This window comes from Podarcis tiliguerta, assembly GCF_965153285.1.
Source record: "Podarcis tiliguerta genome assembly, chromosome: 5".
In the NCBI taxonomy this organism is placed as follows: domain Eukaryota; kingdom Metazoa; phylum Chordata; class Lepidosauria; order Squamata; family Lacertidae; genus Podarcis; species Podarcis tiliguerta.
In genome coordinates, this window is record NC_139538.1 from 7,968,247 (window position 1) to 7,981,882 (window position 13,636).

Below are 13,636 nucleotides of genomic sequence, written 5' to 3' on the forward strand. Positions count from 1 at the left end.
TGCCTCTGCGTATGGGCGTGAGTGCGCATTTACCTGACAATGCATCTATGGGATGGCCTCTTCCAACTCATAGGGGTATGGGAATCGGGAGCATGGGCTTGTATCTGAAGGCTTCCAAGGGCAACCTCCCTCACTCCTCAACTGTCGGGCCCCCTTCTCCACAGGAAGCCATAGGGGGGGAATTGCAGTGGGACCCTCCCATCAGTTTCCCCCCCTAAGCCAAGAGGGCTGCTGCTGCTGCACTGGAGGCCTCTGATGGAGGTGGGATATTAGATTCTGCTAAGCTGTGCTGTCAACCATCAGGCTCAAGGTCCTTTCTGTATCTTAAGGTTTTGCAGCAAACAGCCAGGAAATGAAGCAGCGAAGAAGCATTTTCGGGAGGGATTGGGGGGGGGGGACACACACACACACACCCTATGAGAACTCATGAGGATGCTGTGCTATGACTCCCATCATCCCTCGCCACTGGTAGGACCAATTGTGGTATTCCAAAAACACGTGGAGGGCCACTCCAACGAGTTCAGGTCTGTTTTTAGCTTTCACGGTTTCTACCCAAGGTTGTCCTTGTACAAGGGGCAGTGACAAGAGAGATTTGGGCCTCGCCTTGCGGCCACAACTGCTCCCATTCCTACCCAGAGCGCCCTCCTCTGTGTTTGCTCCTTGCAGTCCAGAGCAGATGAGGTTCATCCCTTTCCTCTGCCTGCCCTCTGCCCTCGCTACCTCCTGGTCCAAAACTAGGGACCACTGTGGCTGGGCAAAGCTGCGCAGGAAGAAGAGAGGCATTGTGGGTAAGGGAGACAGTGGTTAGCTGGACACACACACACAAAGCAACTCTGTGATACCAGCAGGGCGGGAGGAGGTGGGGCCGCACTCTGCAGTTGCCTCTGCCACCCCACTCGCAAGGTCCTCCCAACGTCTCGTTGCTTGTAGCCTGCGGCTGGAAGGAAAGCGTTCCCCGCTTCCTTCTGGAGGCAAAGGGAGGAAGAAAAACTCTGTAATAGAGGAAGGAAGGAAGGGCAGGTGCCTGGCATTTTGTGTGTGTTGCGGGTTCTGTACAGCGGAGAAAGGGAGAGGGGAGAGAGGGAGGGATCGATCGATCGAAGGAAACTCAAGTAAAATTGTTATTGCCTTTATTCGGCCCATGCCTTCTTGCACGGTCCAGACGGCCAGTACACGCACTCGTACACATGCAAGCTCGCCACCTCCGCGAAGGAGCCTCCTGCCCCCTCGGCTCAGGGCTGCAGAGGCTTTCGGAAGAAAGCAAAACGAAACAGGGGGGGGCGGTGGGTGGGTGGGTGGGAGATAGAGGGAAGTGTTCCAGTCTTTTTGGCAGCGATCATAGCGTGTGTCAAAAAAAGGATCCGCAGAGATGGGCGTGCGGCTGACAGGGCCTGCTCCTTCCTGCATAAAACATGAGGTGGGGAGGAAGTCGTGGCGGGGTGTGTGGAGTGGGGGGTGTGTGTGTCTGAGATTGCAAGGCTCCTCTGCTCCGCTCAGCCTCCCCTTTCTCTTGAATCCTGCTGCCTTTCAACGTCCGCCTGTCCGTGTGATCTCTGTGCAAACTCGCGCTGACGGGTCTCTGGAAACACCCAAGGCTGCGATTGCAAGGCGCGGAGCCGGGTCGCCCAACTCCTTTGCGTAGAAAACTCGCCGGTGCCGCCACCGGCTTTGTAGTTCCAGCGTTCAGGGTCCCAAATGGACCGGCCGCCATCTCTCCCTGCAGACGCCCCCTGCCGGCCCCGGGGAGCGGAGCTGGCCCTGGCGCAATCGTCTCTGGGCGTGCGGGGAAAACGCCCGGCTGGATGCCCCTTTCCTGGGGAGGAGAGCGGCTCTGGCAGGTGCCTTTTCCATTTGCTTGTTGGCTGGGGGTTCCTGTTCCTCTTGGGCAGCGTGGAGTTGGAGGAATCTTCCGCAGCGAGGGCTGAGATGCCCAAAGGTCAGCGATGGCACCATTGGAGGGCAGTGGGGGAGAGCCTCCGTGAGAGGGGAGAGCTGGGGCCTCCATCCCCGCCCCATCCATAATGCGCCTTCAATATGAAGACTCCGCGTTGCTGGCACGCCATTGCGAGCACGCAACAGCGAAATTAAAAAAAGGGGGAAAGGGGGGAAAGAAGAAAAAGGCAGGGTTTCCTTCAGGCCTCTCCCCCCGCGTGCCGTTAATCTAGCTAGGACCACCCTAGTCCGTCCCGCCAGAGGTCTGTTGACAAGCCAATAGGCTCCACGCAAAAAGATGGGGGTGGAGGGTTGTGGGGTGGAGAGAGAACGACCCCTCTCCCCGCCCCACACTCAGGAAGCTGGGCAGCACCACAAACTAGAATCCCAGGGAGGTTCCCCCGTCGGGTCCATTCCAAGCCAGAGTCCTCAGCCGTCAAACCTGAACCGGCAGCGTCTGGTTCATTTGTAACCTCATGTCCTGTATGCTGCTCAGAATCTTCTTCTGGTGTCCTGCTAGCGTCACTCCTATCCTGAGCAAGTCCCTGGAAAGACACCAGGAGCAAAGGAGTTAGCAACGCGCAGAAAGGGGAACTGAGCTTTTGGGGGGTGTCGGTAAGCGCAGGAAAGGGAGTAAGTGCAGCTGACCCATGGAACTCCCTGCCACCAGATGCATCAATGGGAGGGCTGGTGGAGAGCAGTGTGTTTTTGCTCAGAGGCATGAGTAGCGTTCAGATCTCTCCCTGGCCATGAACTCACTAGGTGCCCTCAAAAAAGATGCAACATGAGGAGTAATAATAATGACCTATATTAAAACACTGTGGTCAGAATCACTAACGCACAAGGCAATCAGAGTTCTCAAGTGCAATGCAATTTTTAAGGCAAACGTTCCACTGTGTGTAAATCTTAGCACAACTAACTTAGAACTGTGCTGGATGGACACGACTCTATTTTTAGTGGTGTGAACTGACTTCCATTTTATGAATTGACTTTTTCAGCCACAGTCCTGCCCGCCCCCTTCAGATGACCTTCCTCCTCTCCACTTGACACTTGGGTAGGACTGTGGTTAGTGTCCCTGGACCTTAAGAATACAGAGTCTGTGTTTAAGCAGCTGGGGATATTTTAATTACCGTATTTTTCGCCCTATAGGGTGCACTGGCACATAGGGTGCACCTAGGTTTTATGGGGGGAAATAAAGAAACAAAATTTTATTTCCCCCCCAGGCGTGGGGCTGGGGCGGGGGAAGCCAGAGCTTCCCCTGACCCCAGCTCCCAGAACAGGCTGCTATCCGCAAGCCTGGACTCTCCAGCCGGGCTCTCCAGACTTGCGGATAGCTTCCTGAAGCCTGGAGAGCGAGAGGGGTTGGTGCGCACTGACCCCTCTCGCCCTCCAGGCTTCAGCAAAAGCCTGCATTCACCCCATAGGACGCACACACATTTCCCCTTCGTTTTTGGAGGGGGGAAAGTGCATCCTATAGGGCGAAAAATACGGTAATTAATTTTTTTGCTGGGCGGGGAGGCTCTGTGAAAAGTCCACACACGGAGGACACCTCCCTGCCCTGGACAGGACCATTCTTGAGCAGCGGTGCCATCAGAGGAGGCCTCTGGGGCAGGTGTCTGGAGCCCCCCCCAGCAGAACAGAAAGGAGAGCCCTCGATGCAGCGGGGCTGGCTTGGCACATTCCAGAGAGAGTGACTCAATGTACATGGCCCTCTGCAGAACCCACCCCCACCCCTGCAATAAGACATTTAAATCCAGAGCACCACTGTTCTCAAGCGAAGGCACGGGGGGATTCTGAGTCCCTGGCCTAACAAAGGGCCAATTCAAAGTCTTTCTTTGCTTTTTTTTTGGCAGTGCTGAAGTCAGTACAAGAGGATTGACTTGATGGAATGCATGTCCCATGAAGGTCTCAGCAAATACTCAAGTGCCGTGCCAGCTCGCCACATTTGGCAGCAGCAAGGATCTTTCGACTAGTGTCTGGCACCAGGAGATGGCGAGTTGTGACTCCAGACAATGAATCGTCTACAAAAGACTGTCATCTCCCCACCCACCCCTGCCCGGTAGGCTGGTGAGAATTTCATTCCACAGTCCAAATGCAAGGAATGAAGAGAAGCTCTCTGGACACAGAAGACAGCATGATGGAGGTGAGGTGTGGATGATCAAAACCCAAAAATGTTGAAGGGAAATGTAGGGTTAGGCAAAATCTCCACCTGGGGCAACACTCACATTTAAAGCAGTTGTGGCTTCCCCAAAAGAATCCTGGGAACTGTAGTTTGTTAAGGTCATTGAGGGTTGCTAGGAGGCCCCTGTTCCTCTCACAGGGCTACAATTCCCAGAGTTCCCTGCGCAGAAGGATTGCCTGTTAAACCACTCTGGGAATTGTGGTTCTGGGAGGTGAACGGGGGTTTTCTAACTGTACTCAGAACCCTTTAAAAACTCCTGGAATTCTTTTAGGGGAAGCCCTGGCTGTTTAAAGGGGTCTCACGGTGCTTTAAATGTATGGTGTGAATATGGCCATAGTCCAGTGTCTGACAGTGGCCAGGCAGTTAAAGGTAAAAGGACCCCTGACCATTAGGTCCAGTCGTGGCTGACTCTGGGGTTGCGGCGCTCATCTCGCTTTATTGGCTGAGGGAGCCGGCGTACAGCTTCTGGGTCATGTGGCCAGCATGCCTAAGCTGCTTCTGGCGAACCAGAGCAGCACATGGAAACGCTGTTTACCTTCCCGCCCGAGCGGTACCTATTTATCTACTTGCACTTTGAAGTGCTTCCGAACTGCTAGGTTGGCAGGAGCAGGAACCGAACAACGGGAGCTCACCCTGTTGCAGGGATTAGAACCGCCGACCTTCTGATCGGCAAGTCCTAGGCTCTGTGGTTTAACCCACAGCGCCACCCGCTTCCCTATGGGCAGGCAGTTACTGACGCTTAAAAGCTGCAAACACAGGGTACAAAATAAATTGGACAATTCCAGGGGTCTAATGTCAAAAGGGGATGGCGGAAGCCAGATTTTCACAGCACAAGGGAGTGGGCTTCGGTGCCCCCACACTGTCTCCGCCCTTCCATAGGATTGGAAGAGCAATGTGTAATAAACAGACATATTAAAATGGACATGATTTCAAGAGGTCACAGAATCAAGGAGCTGGGAGGCCCTGGGTAGGCACTCTCTTGCTTAAAAGCATCAAGAAGTCTCAACTGTATGCCATGTCCAGCACACTCTGAATGCATCCTAGCCAAAAGCAGGTGTTAGGTTGCCCACCACAAATAGACCAGGGAACTACAAGCCCATCTCTGTTCCCCTGTGGCTTGTAGCATCCCTGGTGAGGATGCTCCAGTCATCACCTGGCCCTTGAGATCATACCCAGGTAACATATCGTGCCAATCTCAGCCTTCCCCTGCTATGTTGTCTGGCTTAACCAGAAATGGCCTGGTCTCCTGGGGCTGCTGCGTGCTTTGCCTTGCCGCCCCACCCCTTCGTACTTACTCGGCTGTCATTTGGGCGACCAGGTCGAAGGAGGCGAATCCGGCGTTGACGAAGTTCTCCTTGTACCGCCCCATTTTGATGGCATCGAGCCAGTCGCCCACAGTCGTGAAGGTGGTGTAATCCGGAACGGTGCGGTCCAGGAGGGGCTGGGAAACGCTGCGAAGGATGAGAGAGCCCAGAGGTCAGGCAAGGCTCAGGAGGGGGAGAGCGGGCTGCGTGTGGGGCTGAGCCGCAGGGGGGCAGTCCTGGCAGTCCTGTGGCGCGCGAGGAGGCTAAAGGCGGCTGTGCGCTTCCCTGTCCACCCTCTTTGCTCGTCGCTCCAGCCCCGCTTGCTGCCCGACTCCAGCCCCCAAGGCCATAGATAGATATATCCGAGGTTTGCTTATTTATTTTTCCTCCATGAGAGCTAGAAACTTGGCAGTGTTAGTCCAGACACAGCAGGTTGCCTGTGCTTGGAGAGGGTGAGGGGGCGAACGGCACTGACCCAGATTGCACGCTGGCGATGACCTTCAGGCTGGCCGCGTTGCGGATCAGCTTGTCGAGCGTGTTCACGATCTGCGAGAACTTGGGCCGGAGGTTGCGGTCGCGCACCCAGCAGTCCAGCATGAGCTGGTGCAGCGCCGTGGGGCAGTCCATGGGCGGTGGAAGGCGGTAGTCTTGCTCCACAGCGTTGATCACCTAAGGAGACCCGTGAGAAACAGGCAAGGGGTCACGGAGGGGCGCTTTTGCTCTTGCACCTCTTGTTCTCCTACACGGGAGGAGGCCGTACTTACATCCTGGTTGGACATATCCCAGTAAGGTCTTTCGCCGTAGGACATCACCTCCCACATGACGATCCCGTAGCTCCACACGTCGCTGGCAGACGTGAACTTGCGGTAGGCGATGGCTTCCGGGGCCGTCCACCGGATCGGGATTTTGCCGCCCTGTGGGAAGAGACACTTGACACCGTTAATTAGCGCCAACCCCTCCAGGAGGGAGATGGGGTCAGCCTGATTATGCTGGGCTAATGAGAGTTGCATTCCAATTTATTTATTTTTAAACTGTAATGCATCAGGCTCTCCCAAGTTTTCAGACAAAGGGTCTCTACCTGGAGACACCATTGGGATTGAACCTGGAAGCCAAGCAGTGGCTCTAACCACTAGGCTATGGTCTCTTCCCAAAGATGTGGACCTCCCACTAGTTCTCCCCTCAGCATATTTTTTCGTGCTCTTCTTAATTCTAGTTCTGGCCTCATCGGGGTAACTCTTCTTTCCCCGCAGGGTTTCCTTGTAGCGTGCAAGTGGCCCTAGATATCTCTGTGCCGAGAGACCAGTACTTATACAGGGCTTCTCTGCCAGGCCTCTGAGAGGGGAGGGACAGGGCACAGTGGCGAAGGTGTCACATACCAGCGAGCTGGTGTAGGTGGGGTCCGCGGGGTCATCCTCCAAGAAGCGCGAGAGCCCAAAGTCGGACACTTTGCACACCAGGTTGCTGTTGACCAAGATGTTGCGGGCCGCCAAGTCCCGGTGCACGTAGTTCATCTCGGACAGGTATTTCATGCCAGCGGCGATGCCGCGAAGCATGCCAACCAGCTGGATCACTGTGAACTGCCCGTCATTCAGCTGTTGGTGGAACAAGAAGAGGGGTCAGAAAGAATTGCTCAGGTTTGAAAAGATCAGCTCTCCATGTGCTGCTTCCCTGCCTATCCTTGCTGTGATGGCCTGGGACTCAGGCTCGGACTCGGAACCAGAGGAGACTCAGTCTGCACTGGATCCTTTGCCTCAGGCATCACCTGAACCAAGTCTGGGGCCTGATCCTGAAGAGTCCCAGTCTGCACAGGTTCCCCTGCAACAAGCACCAGCTGGGCCGAGTCAGGGGCCTGAGCCTGCCCTGGCTCCAGATGTGGGGATTACCTCTTTGCCTTCAGCTGGGCCATCACTTACAGCTGCTCCACTGCCGGTTTGGTCAGGGGAGGCTGAGGCGGCCCCTGGGTCTAGTAACCCACCAACGTCTCCCAAGTTGCAGAGACTGAGGTCTGAGAGAAGGAGAGACCTGAGTACTCGCAGGAGGAGTGCTTGCCTTTGGGCGAAACAGGGAGGTGAGTCACGGGGGGATCAGGACCGGCTGCTACCCCGACAAAGATAAAAAGCTGTTGGACCCTGCCCCAGGTTGCGGGAGCAACATTGCTGTGTGCTAGATCCTGCACCTGTCCTTGTCTAGTTTCCTGCCTTGTGTCCTGTCAGACTGACTCCTAGCAGAGCCTTTGGATTCTGGTCCATGCAATGGTGTGTGCCATGTACACACACACAGGCACACACGGCTTGCACATCACAAGCAAAGCGGCTCGTGCAATATGTAAGATGACAAGCAACCCCTGCCAAACACAGGAGCAACCCAGCCACATTTGATGGGTTGAATACGTCTCAAATCATAGAATTGGAAGAGACTACGAGGATGATTTTATTTATAAAGCCCAAAGTGTTTGATCGGGGCTGAAATCTCCTCCCCCCCCCAAAAAAAATGTTAAAGTTGCTTATGTATGCACCAACAGCAGCTTGGATTCTATATGTGCAGAAATGGAAGGAAGAAGAAGCTCCAACCAAAGAAGAATGGATAAGAAAGATAATGGAGTATGCTGCTGGCAGTTCCCACACTGCAAGAAGCCAAGTTACAGGGAACCAGGCAGAGGGCCTTCTGGGTAGTGGCACCTGCCCTGTGGAACACCCTCCCACCAGATGTCAAAGAGAGAAACAACTACCAGACTTTAGAAGACATCTGAAGGCAGCCCTATTTAGGCAAGCTTTTAATGTTTGATGCATTACTGTATTTTTGTTGAAAGCCGCCCAGAGTGGCTGGGGAAGCCCAGCCAGATGGGCGGGGTATAAATAATAAATTATTGTTATTGTTGTTGTTGTTGTTAACGTCTGCTGGAAAAGAGCCCAGGAAGCTCTTGGCAAGACCAGGGAGTCCTGCTCACCCGCAGGAAGGAGTCGAGGGCACAGTTCTCCATGAACTCCGTGACGATCATGACGGGTCGGCTCTTGGTGACCACCCCCTCCAGGTGAATGATGTTTGGGTGGTCAAACTGCCCCATGATGCTGGCCTCACTCAGGAAGTCTCGCCTCTGCCGGTCCGTGTAGCCCACTTTCAGTGTTTTGATGGCCACAAAGATCTCCCTCCTGCCTGGAAGCTTGAGGCGACCCCGGCAGACTTCTCCGAATTCACCTGCGGGAGGGCAAGACGGTCACATGATGGAAGTGAGTGGCCACACCCACCGAAAGCACAGCCGGACCCCGCCCCCTCCTCTTCCCTCGGTGGAAGGGAGGAGCTGGGCTGCCATCAGGTGACTTGCCTGCTCCAATCACCTCCTCGATTTTCACACACGAAATGTCGATTTCCTTGGCAAACTCCCGGACGGCTTCGTTGGGGTCCTCGTAAGTGAAAGGGTCGATATAAACCTTCATCCCTGGAGTGACTGCAAGGACAGAGAGGCGATGGATAACGACACATGCTTTTATCAGACATATCTGGGGCTCATTTAAGTTTGACTCGCCTAGGTTCTTCTCGATTATCCCCGAGATTAGAATCATATAATTATAGAATTGTGGAGTTGGAAGGGACCACAAGGGTCATCTAGTCCAACCCCCTGCAATGCGGGATTCTTTTTACCCAACGTAGGTCTGGTGGCAAATGATGCAATTATTTTTCTTTTTAAACTAAAAAGGCGGTTTTTACATGCCTTCAATTCACTGACACCCGTAAAGGAAAATCCAGCTCTGAATACTACGGACAGTTTTTCCTTATTACAATGAGGGCTAGAAACTTGTAATCTCTTTTGTCAAAACGGAATGCAAAGGTTCTTGGGGTTGGAAGAAGGCCACCAGGAATTGCCATAAGGGAGCACAGTTGTGAGGATACATGATCCTCACTGCTATGTACCACCTTTCCATGGGAGAAAGAGGACGAAGAGGTTTACATGCAGCCTTTGGCAGCAGCTGCAACAAGGGTGACTGCCTCCTTTGGGGCTGCTGAGCACACACAGGCAGGCAGGCATCTCTGGGAAATAAATGCAGGCTTGAGAAAGCAGAACCCACAAAAACAACGTTCACATGCCTGTGTGACTCAGGTGCTCATGCCACCCCTGGCTTGATACTCACTGTATTGCTGCAGCTTCTCTGTATACTCTGAGTCGGTGTTGTTTTGTTGCTTCCTGCCCAAAGAGAAAAGAAGGCATCAAAGAGCCTGCAACGTTACGCGCCTCCTGGTCATCTTTCCACCAAAACCTGAGCACTGGAACACTGAACACCATTGCACACAGAGAGCCGAAATCTACTCCACCCATCCTCTTGGTCTGTTATCTATGCACAGTTATTATCATCCATGCACAGATAATAGCTGGAGAGTATTCAATCAGCCCTGGGGATACCATGAAGGGAGGGTGCTATAAAGGGCTTCTGTGCTTAAGCTGCATTCATTGCACCTCTGATTGAAGGGCCACAGACTGCACTTTCTGCATTCTGTTTCCCTCTGACCTCGTGGCTTATAATTCCTTTCGCCTCCATGGATATACAGATATCTATACAGACACGGGCAACTGAGAATTGCACACCATGCATCTGATGAAGCGGAATCAAGTCCACGAAAGTTGGTGAGATGGGGGAACCTGCGATCCTTCTAGAAGCGGTCAGACTGCAACGACTATCGACCCTAACCAGCATGAGTTAGAAACTCATATACAGTGGAACCTCGACTTACATACGCCTCGTCTCGTGGACGTTCCAAGTTGCATTTGCAGCAAACCCGGAAGTAAACACTAGGTTTGCCATGATTCGCGCATGCGGCTTCTGCCACCTGCGCATGTGCAGAAGGGCTGCCGCCGTCTGCGCATGTGCAGAAGCGCACTACCACCAAACGTGCACATGCACAAGACGCCTCTTCTAGCGTCCCGTTTCGACCAGTGGATGGACCTCGGAATGGATGATGTCCGTAAGTAGAGGTTCCAATGTATATATGCAAGTTGATCACCAAATGGCACCTTAAGCCACAGTTAAGGTCGCCACAATGGAATGTCTAGGCACCCCCCCCCCCCGATTATTTCTTTCTTGTTGTTGGTTTCATTTCTATACCACTTTATATTTTAAAGAACAAATCTCAAAGCGGTTTACAATACATCAAAGCATCAAATAAAACAATCCAGAATAAAGCAACTGCAAGCTTCGAGAAAAACACTTCAAATCCTTCTCTAAGTGACGTTTTGCTTTCCCCAGTTGCCAACCTGGTATTCAGAGATCTCCATGCGGTTGGAATGGGACTCACACCAGTTGCAAAATGCGCCTTGCGACTGGCTAATTTCCAGCACTGGCTCAGGGATGATGCCAATTGGGAGTCCAACAACTTCTAGAAAGGCGAAGTCTCCCTGTCCCCGACTTAAGTCATAATCAATCGGTCTTGGAGGTGCCGGAAGACTTTTGCTTGTTCATGCAAGCCGGGGATAGCCAACGTGGTGCCCTCCGGACCCTGTGGATTACCACCCCTGACCATTGGCTATGCTGGGAGTTGAGAGTCTAGCAACATCTGGAGGGATGGGAGCCGTAGTCCAAAACATCTGGACAACACCACAAATAGGCTACCGCTAATATAGGCAGACCCAATCCTTGACAGAATGAATAGTCACACCCCTCCCCGGAGCTCAGGCTCTCCCTCGTCTCCGCCAGTACCTGAAGCAGACAATGGCTATCACCACGACCGCGATCACGAAGATGAGGCCTGCGGTAGCCGAGCCCACGATAAGAGGCAGTTCCTGGAAGCTCTTGCTACTGGAGCCTGTTAGGGGAGGAAGAAGAGTGTTGGAAGGTGGGAGTGGAGAAGGAAGGGAGATGCTTGGATGGCAGAAGCCTGTGGGGAAGGGAGGGGGAGGTGCACAGCTCATACCATCCTCTACTGGTGTCCGAAACTCCATGGGGAGGCTGTACATCCCATAGCCAGCCACTGTGCGTGCCCGGACCTGCACCATGTAGGCAGAGTTGGACTTCAGTCCTTCCAAGCGCACGTTGTTCTTCTGGCTGGTGACGGTGTTGGCGATGCCGTCGCTCTGCTCTTGCTGCAGGGAAAGAGAAAAGGGGCATCTCAGGGTCACATCCAGCCCTTCCCCAACTTGGATGGTTTTAAAAGAGGAGTAGTCTACAGTGGTGACTCGCAAGACGAAAAGAATCCGTTCCGTGAGTCTCTTCGTCTAGCAGTTTTTTCGTCTTGCGAAGCAAGCCCATTAGCGGATTAGCGGATTAGCGCTATTAGCGGTTTAGCGGCTATTAGCAGCTATTAAAGGCTTAAGGGATTAGCGGATTAGCTGCTAAAAGGCTATTAGCAGCTTAGTGCCTTAGAAAAAGGGGGTGGGGAGCAGAAAAAATCCCAGGAATCGCAAGACATTTTCATCTTGCGAAACAAGCCCATAGGAAATTCGTTTTGCGAAGCACCTCCAAAACGGAAAACCCTTTCGTCTAGCGGGTTTTCCGTCTTGCGAGGCATTCGTCTTGCGGGGCACCACTGTAATTCATGGAGGAACGGCAGTCAAAGACTACTAGCCAGGATGGCTGTCTTCTGCTTCCACGGTTGGAGGCAGCAATGCTTATGAAGACCAGCTGCTGGTTTCCCACAGGCATCTGGCTGGCCGCTGTGAGAACAGGATGCTGGACTAGATGGGCCACTGGCCTGATCCAACAAGCTCTTCTTATGTTCCTAACACCTAGAGGGCCAAAGGTTCCCCACACCTGCTTTAGGCGTCTCTACAAGAAGGGACATGCAGAGCAAAGGCGTTCAGGGTCACCTCAGAATTCTCCTTTGCACAACTATCTAATGGTTTTCCCTGGGAAGGCCGTGCATTGATAAGATACTTCCCCCCATTAAATAACCTGCATTCTCTGCTCCTTATCATCGCTAATTGTCATTATTGGTTGCTGCTGTTGTAATAATAATAATAATAATAATAATAATAATAATAATAATAATAATTTATTATTTGTACCCTGCCCATCTGGCTGGGTCTCCCCAGCCACTCTGGGCAGCTTCCAACAAAGATGAAAAATACATTAAAATGTCACACATTAAAAAACTTCCCTTTCAGATGTCTTCTAAATGTCAAGTAGTTGTTTATCCCCTTGACATCTGGTGGGAGGGCATTCCCCAGGGCGGGCGCCACTACCGAGAAGGCCCTCTGCCTGGTTCCCTGTAGCTTTGCTTCTTGCAGGGAGGGAACCGCCAGAAGGCCCTCGGCAGGGCGACGGCACAAATGGCAAGATTTGAACGGAGGTCTTCCTGTTTGGCTGGCTCACCTGCTTGGCTACCGCAGTAGAATTCAGCACACTACCTAATTCCCCTCTCAGCGGGAAAAGAAGCGCGCAGAGTGTTTGTCAAGCTGAAGTGTGCCCGTCACGTCCCTGCCAGAGGATTAGCTTTACCTTCTCAAAGTACTTTATCTCGTAGTCCAGGATGATCCCATTGGGCTGTTTCGGAGGCTCCCAGGAAAGAGTCATGCTGCTTCCCGTGCTGCCGTGCAGGTGCATTGTGGGAACTGCTGAAGGAGCTGTGGAGGGGGGGTGAGAAGAAGCATCAGCTCCCTCCTTATCAGCAGAAATAACACTGATTCGGCTCCCTTGACAGACAACTCGAGGGACGAACATGTGAGTCGCTGAGGTCCTCAATGCAACACCCAAAGACACCATGGTGCCTCTGTCCCCCCCCCTCAATATTTCCCTTGGGGTCCATCAGGGCTCCCCATCACTCCTGATTTTCAAAATGCTTTTCACAAAGATTGTTATTGTCTCTCTCTCTCTTTTTAAGAAGCCAGCAGCAGCTGGGCTGGCAGGAACGAGAAGTGCAGGCTTCCAGCTTCCTTTCCTTTCTCTAGGACAGCGGTTCTCAACCTGTGGGTCCCCAGATGTTGTTGGACTACAACTCCCATCATCCCTGAGCTCTGGCCTTGCTAGCTAGGGGTGATGGGAGTTGTAGTCCAACAACATCTGGGCACCCACAGGTTGAGAAAGGCTGCTCTAGGATCTTCTGGGCCTGATTTGGGTGCTCAAAGGAAGGAAAGCAGCCTGGCCTTCCAGCTCCCATCCAAAACATTCAAGTAAGGGGGGGGGGAGGCAAACCTGCAGGTGCTTTGTAAGTTTGAGGAATAGCCATTTCCTTGGATGCATTATTGTTTCTGAAGACGGGGGCCACCCTGGTGCTTTTGGGGTGCTTTCCCTGT

The 13,636-nt window shown here is 53.0% G+C and overlaps 1 protein-coding gene across 2 annotated transcripts in view; it reads right to left on the reverse strand.

Moving 5' to 3' along the window:
- Positions 1 to 1,113: 1,113 nt before the first annotated feature.
- The window catches only part of EPHB3 (EPH receptor B3), a 94,319-nt gene continuing 81,796 nt past the window's right edge, over positions 1,114 to 13,636 (reverse strand). Inside the window, exons 6-16 of one of the 2 annotated variants that reach the window (XM_083442002.1) lie at positions 12,843 to 12,967; positions 11,320 to 11,488; positions 11,106 to 11,211; positions 9,546 to 9,598; positions 8,741 to 8,863; positions 8,366 to 8,613; positions 6,795 to 7,010; positions 6,183 to 6,332; positions 5,894 to 6,087; positions 5,410 to 5,565; positions 1,114 to 2,477 (exon numbers count right to left, since the gene is read on the reverse strand). In XM_083442002.1, coding sequence (XP_083298128.1) covers positions 2,369 to 2,477; positions 5,410 to 5,565; positions 5,894 to 6,087; positions 6,183 to 6,332; positions 6,795 to 7,010; positions 8,366 to 8,613; positions 8,741 to 8,863; positions 9,546 to 9,598; positions 11,106 to 11,211; positions 11,320 to 11,488; positions 12,843 to 12,967 — 1,649 coding nt within the window. In that variant the 3' untranslated portion in view covers positions 1,114 to 2,368. Of the gene's footprint in view, positions 2,478 to 5,409; positions 5,566 to 5,893; positions 6,088 to 6,182; positions 6,348 to 6,794; positions 7,011 to 8,365; positions 8,614 to 8,740; positions 8,864 to 9,545; positions 9,599 to 11,105; positions 11,212 to 11,319; positions 11,489 to 12,842; positions 12,968 to 13,636 lie in introns of both variants that reach the window. The other variant, XM_083442001.1, reaches the window with a different exon arrangement.